This window comes from Anarhichas minor, unplaced genomic scaffold (assembly GCF_050575085.1).
Source record: "Anarhichas minor isolate MPS153535 unplaced genomic scaffold, ASM5057508v1 ptg000028l, whole genome shotgun sequence".
NCBI lineage: Eukaryota > Metazoa > Chordata > Actinopteri > Perciformes > Anarhichadidae > Anarhichas > Anarhichas minor.
In genome coordinates this window covers 10,103,012-10,115,029 of record NW_027466474.1, presented here as the reverse complement: position 1 = coordinate 10,115,029, position 12,018 = coordinate 10,103,012, and the positions used below count along the sequence as shown (strand labels likewise).

General features: G+C 41.7%; 2 protein-coding genes across 2 annotated transcripts; both read right to left on the bottom strand.

Moving 5' to 3' along the window:
* Positions 1–5,639: 5,639 nt before the first annotated feature.
* Positions 5,640–9,478, bottom strand: LOC142962687 (putative monooxygenase p33MONOX). The gene is made up of 4 exons (XM_076103294.1): positions 9,319–9,478; positions 8,119–8,270; positions 7,707–7,909; positions 5,640–6,862 (listed from the first exon to the last, which is right to left on the bottom strand). The coding sequence occupies exons 2-4, from the start codon at positions 8,259–8,261 to the stop codon at positions 6,657–6,659; spliced, it is 552 nt and encodes a 183-aa protein (XP_075959409.1). The 5' UTR covers positions 8,262–8,270; positions 9,319–9,478; the 3' UTR covers positions 5,640–6,656.
* A 119-nt stretch (positions 9,479–9,597) lies between these two features.
* LOC142963082 (putative monooxygenase p33MONOX) lies at positions 9,598–11,821 on the bottom strand. The gene is made up of 5 exons (XM_076103787.1): positions 11,428–11,821; positions 11,124–11,311; positions 10,851–10,962; positions 10,492–10,619; positions 9,598–9,612 (listed from the first exon to the last, which is right to left on the bottom strand). Exons 1-5 carry the CDS (start codon positions 11,453–11,455, stop codon positions 9,598–9,600), a joined length of 471 nt encoding a protein of 156 aa, XP_075959902.1. The 5' UTR covers positions 11,456–11,821.
* Positions 11,822–12,018: the final 197 nt, after the last annotated feature.

The following is a 12,018-nucleotide window of genomic DNA, read 5'->3' as shown; positions in this document are numbered from 1 at the left end:
TCTGACGCCAGGCCACATTTAGAGCAGAAATGAATGATAGAAAGTTATTGACTTGGACAGGTTTCATGGATTATTTGCACGTGCGTAAACATGTGCATTTTCATGAGACAGATACTGAGGGAAATATAAAGATGAACTGAAAGTTTAATCATCTATTTATTTAAACCACTGTAGTAGAACCGTAGTTGACATTTAAAAAAAAACATGTGAGCGATGTCAGTGAGAGTCAGACACGGAGACGCTGCTTATCTCAGTCTCTGTCTGTATCTTAGTTGGATGGGTATCAAAAGGCGTTAAGTGGATGGAAGGAGATAGTCGGTGATAAAGTGCGTGAGACAGTGTGTGCGGGCAGGAAGGCCTATAAAAATGAAAAACAGAAAGAGTAGTAGATTCAAAAGTATGAAATGGGCACGTGTGTGTTTCTCTCGGTCGACATCTCTACTTGAGGAATGTAAGTCACACGCCTCACCTCGCTTTGTCCAAACTACATCAGCCTATATGTGATCATGATGAAGGAGAACAGCGATGGACCATTGTACACATTGTGTGTATGAAAGAGTACAGTTTCATATTTGTTTTGAACTGTATTGCCAGTATTCCCAATGCTTCACAAAACGCTTAATTCCAATATTACTGTGTTTTTTTACATATACTGTGCATGTATTCGCATGTGCACTCTATAATGATATTATACATGTAATTATCTCTCTTTGAACTATGACATGTGTTCAGGTGTACTGTGGCTGTGCGTGAGTGAGAACCAGTGACAGAAGCCAAAGCATTGCATTCCTCTCCTGGCTAAAGGGATTAGTAAGTATACGAAATGACATGTGCTCTATGACAATCCAATATAATGAGATCCACCCAAGAGATCAAAGGTTCCTTAAGTAATATGAAGATATAACATGATGGGCAAACAGAAAGGTTTTGACACAGATACTCAAGCAATTTCAGGGAGTTTGACCATTTTAAATTGTCCTCACTTTTAATCTTAAACCTTTAACTTCTGCTGTCTAGTTTGTTATGTGTATTGCTCTTATAATTGTTGGATTGCAGTCAAACCCATATGCACCCAGATGAACCTGTGTGGCTTCATGAGAGTGGGTGACACCCTAAAATTGACAGCAATCGCAGTCTGATAACTTCTGACACCCGCATCACATTGAAACAAACCAACATTGGTTTATTTTTTACATATTTCAGAGAATGAAAGAATAATAAACTATAGAGACCAGCTTGCGATGGAATCACGCCGGCAGAGATGCCAAATCGGGCCAGGGAAAATACAATGGTTCCCACATCATACCGCCCTACTTCTGGTACCCTGGCTCGTAGTACACCCATCTTCAAACTCAACCTTCATTTTGATCTCAAATACACATCTGCTAAGTTTCATTACCTTATGGGGGTGTGACGCTATCGTGGTGGAAGAATTTGTCCACAGATACACAGACTCACAAGGTGAAAACAAAACCAGGATGTTGACAACAGTCGTTGCATATTTGAGGTTAAAGGGTTAAGGGTAGCGATATTTCAACTGTAAACCACATTTAGAGTTTATGTTATTATAATGATGCTTTAAAAAAAGGGCCAATATAGCAAAGTCGTGATTTGGATAAGGAACATTTTACGTACTTTGGCCAAGAGGACAACACCTCTCCGAGGTATTAAATTCAAACAGCACAGCCAAGAAATGAATCATCTCACACACGTACATGTTTCACTTTCAATCACAAACGCACACAGACAGACAGTGCTCTGGAAGTGGTGTGTGGTAGTGCTAAAAGCTTCCTTGTATTTTCTCCAGTGAGTGCATCAACCGGATGTGGCTCCAGTGAGCTCCGGCTGACTGTTAAGACCTTGTTGTAAGGGATCTCCCCTCCCACATCTGCTTCATGTTAGGGCCTGCGGGGGCCAGTACAGGAGGGCCCAACATTACACTCTGCTTCTCAGTGGGGGATGGCAGGAGAATGCCTGATGAACAGAGACACACAGCCTGATGGACACAGGCTGGAGACTGGGTTATGCAAAACTGGTAACGTTGTAGTTAAATATATATACAAGAATACACAAACAAAGCAAAAGACGGGAAACAGAACGAGAAACTCAAACTGCTATACAAACACAATGTACTGCTTCCCTGTTGTCTGAAATGGATGACCTTAAAAAAGAATAAGTTGGGTTTTTCATGTCAGTTGTTCAGTTCAGTTTTCTGTCGTTTTTTATTGACATTTTTCATTTTTTTTCCAGCAGGATACAAACGTCAACAAACCTCTGATAGTTTCAGATCAGTAGAAAAGAGAACCAAGTCAAGAGCTACAAGAAATCAGATATACTTTTTTGTAAAACATATGATCTATACAATTTGTCGACATTGTCACATGTCTCACACCAGTCTTTACTGCTCAGAAGCTTCCATCCCCCACACACATTCCCGACACACTGTAGCTGCACTCATTTTCTGCACGGGTGTCTTTCGGGACACGGAGATGCTGCAACAGATGTCACGTCTTCACAATGTATGGAGTACAGCAGTTTGATATTGCGTAACATTGGCACACTGATTTAATTTGTGTGTTATCCACATCTGTGTTAGCAGCTGTAACACTGTGACTCTATCCCCAGCGAGTGGGCATGATTGATGCTTACTTTCACAGGACACAGTACCTGAAGACAGCCATCAGCTACCCCGCCCCAGTCTCCTCTCAGCTTGGCGGGTTCACCTCCGGGCCAGCTCACCGTGAATCAGCCGCAGATGTGGTTCTGGAGTCACATGGGGTTACATATGACAGAGGACCCGCCCAGCAGCAGACGTCAGAAAGGACCCCCTTCAAGTCCCTTGTTAAGTTTTATCACCATGGTGTTCTTGTCATGGCGAAAAATAACTAGATTGCTTCTGAAAAACACTGCATTACTCATTGTTGTGGTTGGTGACGCTTAGACAAACAAGTTGTGAGTTTCATGAATAAGATGCACCCGTAGTGTATAAGTTGGCAGCAATAAATTAAATGTAATTCCGGAAGTAAGGTATTTTATCATTATGTTATAACAGCAGCTTTCTTTGTTGAATCGTTGGAAATACCTCTTGACTTTCCTCTTAACTTAGTAACATCTCATGAACGGCTGATATAGAAAACAGCCTTTAAAAGAGTTTATTACCTCTTGAGGATAAAGACTCTGTGTAGGTCAGATATCAGAAGCCCAATATCTGTTTATTACAAAATCCCTGTAATTGAATCGAGCTGGTGGGAGGATTATCCCACATATTCCTGGAGTCGCCCTGACATAAAGTGCTCCTACCACTCCTTCATGTATGAATGAAAGTACACATAGTCCTCCTCAAAGTTGACCTTTATTCATGAGCACATTTAGACTAGGTTTTCCAAAACATGGTATCACTAACACACGTACACCTGGATCACTGGAGCAGGATCTTAAAAAAATGTTGCTGTTTCTCTTAAAAAACTGGCACTTACATTGTTTCCATGTATGGTATCTTGGCCAGACTGGCAAGTCTAAGTTGTGTCATATGGGTGTAGCACATAGCGTGTAACTAATTGTTTTGAGGTTGTTATGGAAGTCATTTGGCCAGACCAGTTTTTTTGTGAGTAAGTGAATGTGTCATGTCAGTTTGCAGAAGAGACCCTGGTGTTTGTTTTGGTCCGTGGTCACTCTGGCGGGGTGGTGCTTGCCGTTGCACATCTGGGAGTGAGCTCAATGATTTGTGAGGGATCGGAGCAGAGGTGGAGGAGGGGAGCCGAGAAGGGGGGCGGGGTACGCAACCACGTCATGTCGGACCCAGAGAGAGAGAGCCATCTGTATTATGTCATTTATGCTGGGGCACTCCACCCTTTGCTCTCTGCTTCTCTCACTTCTAGACTCCCCCACCCACTGTTTCTCTTGCCTTTGCTTTACTGCTGCATGTGTTTTATGTGTCCCAAGACTGAACAGGCCCATCTCCGTCTGTGTTTGTACTTATACTAAACTTTCACACCAAATCCTCTTTCTCCAAGACTAAACTTTCTTCACCCTATTTTCTTTCCGCTTTTCATTTTGTGTCTGTGTATCCAGCTTCTGAGTGAAAGCTCTTTGTCTGCAGTCGCCTGTCTCACTTGATATTCACCGTTGCTCCTGTTGCACCACCTGAAAACCAGACGTGGACGCTCAACAGCCTGTAATTAAGTAAAGGAGGGTTCCCTTTAGGGGCTCCAGCTAATTTCAGAATAAAATGACAGTTGACGTTTAAAGTTGATGAGAACGAAAGTGATTAGCTCAAGTTGAGGCATTGCTTCTGTTAGAACGACAGCATTTCATCTGAAGCAAGGCTGTCGTTGATACTTTAATAAATGAATCAACATGCAAAATAAATATCCTGTACAGAATGTGCATCCTGGTGTGTCTCTGTAAGAAATATAACAAGGGCAACAGGCACACCCTGTAATAAGGCTGCCACTACTACTACTACACACACACACACACACACACACACACACACACACACACACACACTCACACACACACACACACACACACACACACAATAAACAGAACACCAGACAATAACTGCTTCGGGCTTTAACAAGGCTGTAAACCTTTTTACTTCATGGCTGAGCCAACAGGGAGGGAGTCTGCTCTCTGCTGTTTCTCGCTGCTGGCCCATTGTCGGATGGCCTGCATGTTAGCTTTGATGTAGAGAGGAGAGATTGGGTAGTTAATAATGCTCAGTATTGTTGACAATATCCTGAAATTGCTGTTACAATAAAATCTCCTTACCAACAGTAGAAGAAGACCAATTAAATCAATGTGTACACAGCAGAGGATGTGATGGACTAGACAACAGAGGGAACTGCGTTTCTCCTGATTCTTCTCACCTCTGCCCTTCATGTCTCTGTGGAAAATGTAATTTCCTCATTAGCTATCTATCACACTTTTCATTTGGGTATAAAATGATATCGTGGCTATGTAATATATCTGATTCCAGTATAAACGCTCTTGTTGTTGATTTTAATCTGGGTAATGTAAAAGACAATGAAACATAGAAGTCAAACTAATGAGTACAAAACGTATTATTCTGAGCTTATTGCACCACCTTCTGGCCAAAGACTGCAGCTCAAGGTTGGTGTAAAATTCTTGCACGTTGTCGCCAACGGGGGACAAATTTCACCTTATCTGTTGATATCACGGCAAAGGAAAATTGAGGCGAGAGCCATTTGATCTTTTTTTATCAACTGGCATATTATTGCTACTATTAATAAATGTAAAAAGAACAGCCTATTTGAAATTCCTGCCAAAAGCCCCGATTTGTTTAGCGATTGACAGATTCAAATATAAGTGAAAGAAAATGGTAGCTCCGTCTAATGATGAGGCTGTACGTTCACATTCTGCTGTTTTGATTTACAAAGCAACAACAAACACAAAGAGAGATATCCTGTGCGACACTCAGAACTGTAAATTGGTCGGTCAGGAACACACTTCTTCGGAGACACAACTTCTACGATACAGCATGCGCTAATCACGAAATTGTCTTTCTTTCAAAAAAACAATTAGTGAACAATATACTAAAGGAGTTGGGTGCTTGTCCGGGCTCCATGTAATTATATTTCCATATATTTGCATTGAGAAAAGAACCAGAGAACCACTTTGCATGTTATTATCAGATTTATTTACAGATGTAAGTGGGAGACCATCTCCCTTGTGCATTTACTTACTGGAATTCATCAACTTTTTCAAATAAAACAGCAGGGATTCTTATATTGCGACTCAGGAAATGCAAAATAGAAAATTGTAACACTTCAATGCTTTGTATTTTCATAGCAGTTGAAACAATTTTGTGATGCATATAAAAATGTGAAACACTATTTAGAATTATCAATGTTGATTAAGTTGAAATATTTATTACATTTTTTTTTTAAAATTCACTTGAGGTCAGTCATACTCTCACAAAGCAAAATAAGATGTTCTTTCATTCAATAATAAAAAATAAAAAAACTGTACTTTGATGACAAGAACGCAATAAAGCAAACATGCTGCAAGTTGAGGCACATATCAGTCATCCCACACTATACCCAGCATGCTAACAGAGGAAAGGACTACACAACTACAAATCTGTGAGCTTATTCAAAATAAAATAATAAAAGAAATGAGGCAACTGAGCATTATTAATTGAAATAGCTGGTCAGTTGTACGAGAGGCAATGCTAAAGTGATTAGCTAGAGCAAAAGGACTGACAAAATATTTCAACTTCAATCTCATGCCATCATTGACAATTGAACAAGGACAGCAAGGCAATGCATGTCAATGCACCCATTATGTGCCGAACAACAATAATACTACAAAGCAATACTCCCTTTAGGGGTGACAAATGCAATGACTTGATATGGTGTTGGATTTGGAGGCGATAGGAAGGGGACGGTGTGGACTAATAGCAGATGGAAATCCATCGGAGTTGGTCCGCTGGGAGGAGTAACAGTGGGGGGTTGTCTCTGGGGCTGGTGAGCTAACACTACATGGTGGTCTTCTTTCCTCTCAGCCTCAGTGAGTTTGCAGGGAGGCAGAAGGGACAGTGGAAGACGAGAAAGCAAGTGAGCAAACCAGTCGGAGAAAAGAAAACTATTAAAGATATGGTACAGAGGTGTTACGACACAGCGGCTCCGTCTTCAGAAGCCTGAGGGTGTTAAAACATTCATGTCCCGAGGTTTAAGTTTGTGCGGCCGTGTGGGTGCCTGCTTGGCCTCAATGCCCGAGATGTCAATCTTGGGGGGCATGAAATTGGCAGGGTCGTCCACCTTGAAGCTGACCTGGGTGTTGGTGCCATCCATGGTGGAAGACTTCTGCATGCCGAAATAGGACTGCAGTGAGAAGCCTGAAGGAGAGACGAGAAATGTTGACATTAATGACCTGAATCTAGCCGTTGTAAAAAGGGAGCAGCTTTAGTGTCATGATTTTAAAGAGTAACTTTAGTCCCCACTGAAAATATTGTTCTTTCTGACTGTTTGCTGTGGTTACAGGTCAAAGTAGTATTATTTGGCTCCACCAGCAGGTTACATCCATGTCTGTCCAAAATGTCATCACTTTTATCCGAAGAAATTCCCTCAAGGTGTTCCTGAGATATCGCGTTCAGCGGAATGGGTCAGGCGTGAGGTCACCGGGACCTTTTACCACCAAATTTTAATCAGTTGACCCTTGAATACAAGTGGACGTTTGTGCCAAATGTGAAGAAATTCCCTCCTGGCATTCCTGAGAGATCATTGGGCGGATGTACTGTACATATGGACAGATAAACATAAAAACATAATGTCCCCGGCATGAAAACATAAAAAGCAAACCACTAATCCACACCCAGGTGTGTTCAGAAGTGAAACAGGCCCCAGAAAACTGAGATTTATTTGTTTGTTCAATATTATTCTTTGTATTATATAAGTGATAAGAGGGTCCCAGCTTGTGTCTTTTGGGTGGTGGGCCAACCCTTTTTATTATATTTGAATCACAGACTGTGAGGAACATCGCCCCACCCTGACACTGGAAAACCACCGCTGATTTCAAGAGCTGTTCATTTGTAACCAGGCAGTAGAACCAGTATTATTGCATTCAAAGAAAAACACGGGTCACATGGTTCAACCTGCTATGAGAGCCTATCACATCTATTATGCATTCATACTGTAATACACACACACGATCCAAGTTTAGACTGGGTATAAATCTCTCACCTGTGCTGGTTTCACAGCCTGGGTCAGTGGGGGACTTCTGTACCACGGGTCGAGTTCCAAAGAAGCTCCACCTGTCTGTTCCTCCTCCTCCTCCTCCTCCTCCTCCTCCTCCACCCTCATTTCCTCCCATGTCTGTGCTGGGTTTGGGACAATTAAGCTCCGGGGTGCCAAGAAAAGACGCAGAATTCAGCTGGAACCAGCTCCTGTATTCCCGCCAAGCAAAAGCAAGCCATGGACATGAAGTCAAACACGAGAAGGATGTGCCACATGGCACACAATATGAGCCATGTTGGGAAACTTAAGCACGCCAAGATTAGAGGTTCCGGTTCCATCTATTTTTAGATGACATTTTGGATCTGCGTTTAGATTAAATAACAATAAGGGCTAAACATTACAGCAGCATGATGCCTACCTGCGACTAACAGCCGGTGATGTGTGGGGAGTAACACAGGGGGTGACACTGGGGGTGACGGAGGGGGTGACAGAAGGGGTGACACTTGGGGTGGATTGTGTTGATGTTGTACACCTGTCCTCCTTGAAGTCCCCGCTTGGCATTCTCAACTTCTGCAAAAGACAGAAAAAACAAGCAATGAAACACAAATACTGAAGAAATTCCACACTACTTATCCAGAATCACCCTGTACATTAGAAAGTGATTATTTAAAGTGTATTCATAAACATGGCTGGATAGTTTTTCATTTCATGTACACTTTTCCCCTCGTGTCCATGTTGGACTAACAGCCCATATATGTGGCTAGTGTGTCAGAGGCAGAGCATTGGTCTGAAGAGCAAACACTCCATGATTACACAATGAAAAAGGTCAGCAGTGTTTTTCTGGACCTGCTGACCAAAAATGATTTTCTTTTAAAGTGCGTCACAGATCCTCTGATCATATCACCGGCTGTGACCATGAGGTGTGTGTGAGAGAAGAGAGAGATTTGATGCACTGTGCTCAGGGCAGTGGCAATCTTGCAAATAAACAACAGGGAGCCCCCGTGGCTTTTTATCACCTGTGTATTATTTTGGCAGATGAGACTGTTGTTGTGTGATTTATAAAATGTTAGGCCAATGGAGACAGAGAAAAAAAAACACGTTCCAAGCAAGACCCAGTGCTTCTCATATGGGAAAGGGATGGAGGTTAACTTTATTACAGATAAAACTAAATTATATTAACACTTAATGATACCACTTTAGGTGGGGCAAGTGTGGAATGCGTTATTACCTAGCGTTAGCACATGTGATGGCAAGTTCAACTCGTGCCAGTTTGTGTCTCATTTCAGTTACCTTACATTACAATACATGAGGGGCCCAAACTAAGGCTAGGTCCCCTCGGGAGACCAGTGAAGCTAGATAAAGATATGACGGTTTCCGAAACAGTGTGACAAAAAAACGATTTGCTCCAAGCTAGCTTACTTAGTTAGCGTGGTGAGATATAGCGTTAATGTTATGAAGGACTTCACGTTAGCTTTATCTAGTGTTAGTTTGTGTACACGGGTTAGCTCGAATGCTAGCTTTGCTAGCTAACGTTAGCCTACAATGTTGTTTTGCTAACGGCCTGCTTTCGGGTCGGACTGTACAAATAGCTAAAGCTAAACACAATGAATTAACATACCTTTTTATGATACAATTTCTTTGACGTTCCAATCCGTCAGATTCCTTCATTTTGTCCATAATTAGCTGTTTTAACACGATTTTCTTCTCGAAAACTCAAAAGATAAAGCCTGTACACACTACAGTGGGCCTCCAAAACGCCTCTTTTTGTTAGGAGCTCGGTGATTGGTCCGTTTGACAAAATAAGGGGATCGAATCATTTAGGGGCGTTGCCTGGCAACACTACTGCCGGAAGCGCCATTCTTTGGAACAGAACAAACCTGATTACGTAATTTGTTGTTTACCAAGATGTTCCCTGCGATCACAAACACAAGACACTGCTAAACGATATGGCATTATCATATAACGTACTACAATAAAACGTGCTCATTTTGTAATGTGTGTAATTACACAGCCATTATTCTTTTAGTATAAATATAGTCCTCACTAATGATAAAGGGCTTGTGTGCCTTAAAACTTTGGAATGTTGTAGGTCAGGTGAGAGCACTTGAAAAGTGAGCTTGGGTAATGGGCCAGGGAGACTGTATAAATACAGATAAAAGAGATAAACAACTGGGTCAGCTCTGTCACCTTTGAAAATAAAAAAAGAAGCGAAACACTTAATCCTTACAACTGGTTCATATTTAACACCCGATTTTTTTCCTTCTGTTTGTGCAAGTTATATTTTGATGACACGGACATTATTCTGTCAGTGTTCATGGTATGTTAGAGCACTGCATTAGAAACATGAATATATATATATATATATATATATATATATATATATATATATATATATATATATATATATATATATATATATATATATCCAGAGCTTGTGTGACAATGTGACGTTTCCAAACCAAATTTCTCTAATCCATGAGAATCTAAAAAACTCAGTCTTGCCAAAAGTGACCTCGTGAATGAATAAAAGTGAAAAAACAACCTCTTAACACAGCTTAATCCCGGTTTGTTATCAATCAGGTTCATTGGGTATATCCAATGAAAGTCAGGCCTGAGACCTTTCATTTTGGCCTAAACGAAACTAACAGTGAGCAAGAACGTGTGTAGGCGTTTTTCTTTTCACTCTTATTCAAGTTGTGCTTCCCTAAATTATTCATTATTATTTGGGGGCAAAGAGAAACGTTTTACTGCTCCTTGGCACATCAAAGCTTCTACATTTGTTCATACTCACTGGCACTGTGCCGTCCCCCAGCCGGTGAAAGTGTGTGTCCTCAGCAGAGAGACCCTTGTGGGGATAATACCCGGCATCAGTGAGCCCTGCCTGGTGCTCGAACTTCTGGAGGCTCTCCTGGTTCTGCTCTAAGTGAGGATGGGCATACAGTCAACAGTGGAGACAGAATGAGCCAGTGCTTTCAGATGCTGCACTCCATTATAGCAACCTCTGAAGATTGTGACGTTTACATAATTATGTGTCATGTAGTAATGGAAGTTAGTGTATCTGTGTCTTAACACATACAGGTAGTGCCTAGATATTTATCAAAATGAAAATAAATCTTTATCATTTAGGTTCAGTTGGTTTTGTTGACTTACTGATCATCAGTGTGCTCATTAAGGAGGTGGCTTTGGCTTTCACAACGGGCACTGGGGACCTGACTGGCGATGGTGCCTCAAAGGTCAGCAGCTTCCCATCAACCTTGCCTTCCTGATCACACACGTTTACACTGTTAGGATTAACTTACAAACCAGTTACACAAAAACCAAGAGCAAACCAAATGTTTCCAGGCATCACACAAGCCAATACATACATAAGGTAACCATTTCCAAATACTTTGGTTCAGATAGTCAGGAAAAACAGGAAAGTACCTCTGCAGTCTCCCTGAACTTGTGCTTTGGGATGACAGGGTTGTTCCATAACATGTTGACAGTCAGGTCTGGAGGTGGTGAATGCATGGTGGTATCCATCAGCTCATCATAGCCTACATTGCGCCGAGTCATTCCAATGGGAGACGAAAAGGCGCCAAAGAGACCGGATGTTGTTCCAGACTCGAGTGCTAAAGAATGGAAATATGAGGAAAGTATTTCTGACATCGCCGTAAAACTAGCAAATCATTTTTACATATTTTAAAATGTTAAGATTATCACACCAAAATCTTTCTTCCTGCATTACCTGGAATGTCTCCCCGTCGTGAACTCATTTTGACACCAGATCACAAGGGCTGAACACAGGAGACAGTGTGAAGGTCCACCTAGCTTTGGGCTCCAAACCTTCGCCACATGACATCACACAGTGTTACAGGGTCATTGGACAGATAGAAAAAGGTCTGCACCTATGGAAGCAACGTGTGTAGTCCAACAAGACGTTGCTGTCGGTCAGAAGCGAGGCAAATAAATAAATGTCACATGCATGTTTTTATTAGCCTAAGCATGGGCAAGTCAGAGACTAAACAGACTGTGTGAAGTGCATAGTGTCCTGTTTCTGACCTGCTCCAAATAGAATCAAAGAGTCTGGTTACAGCACTGTAATTATATCAGTTTATGTAAGTCACCCTCATATACCAGGCTCTCCTCTGCCCAAAACAGAGGGAAACAGCCCGACCGTGAAATAAAGCAGGCTCATATTCACAGGGAAACGAAACCTTTTGAATTGAGGAAATACTGCCTGTTTGATAAAATGGAACTTGTTCTACATTTAATACCTCATTGTGTAAAAGGCAAAGACAGCCACTCAAATGAGTCCTCTTTGGTCACGGTGAGCCTG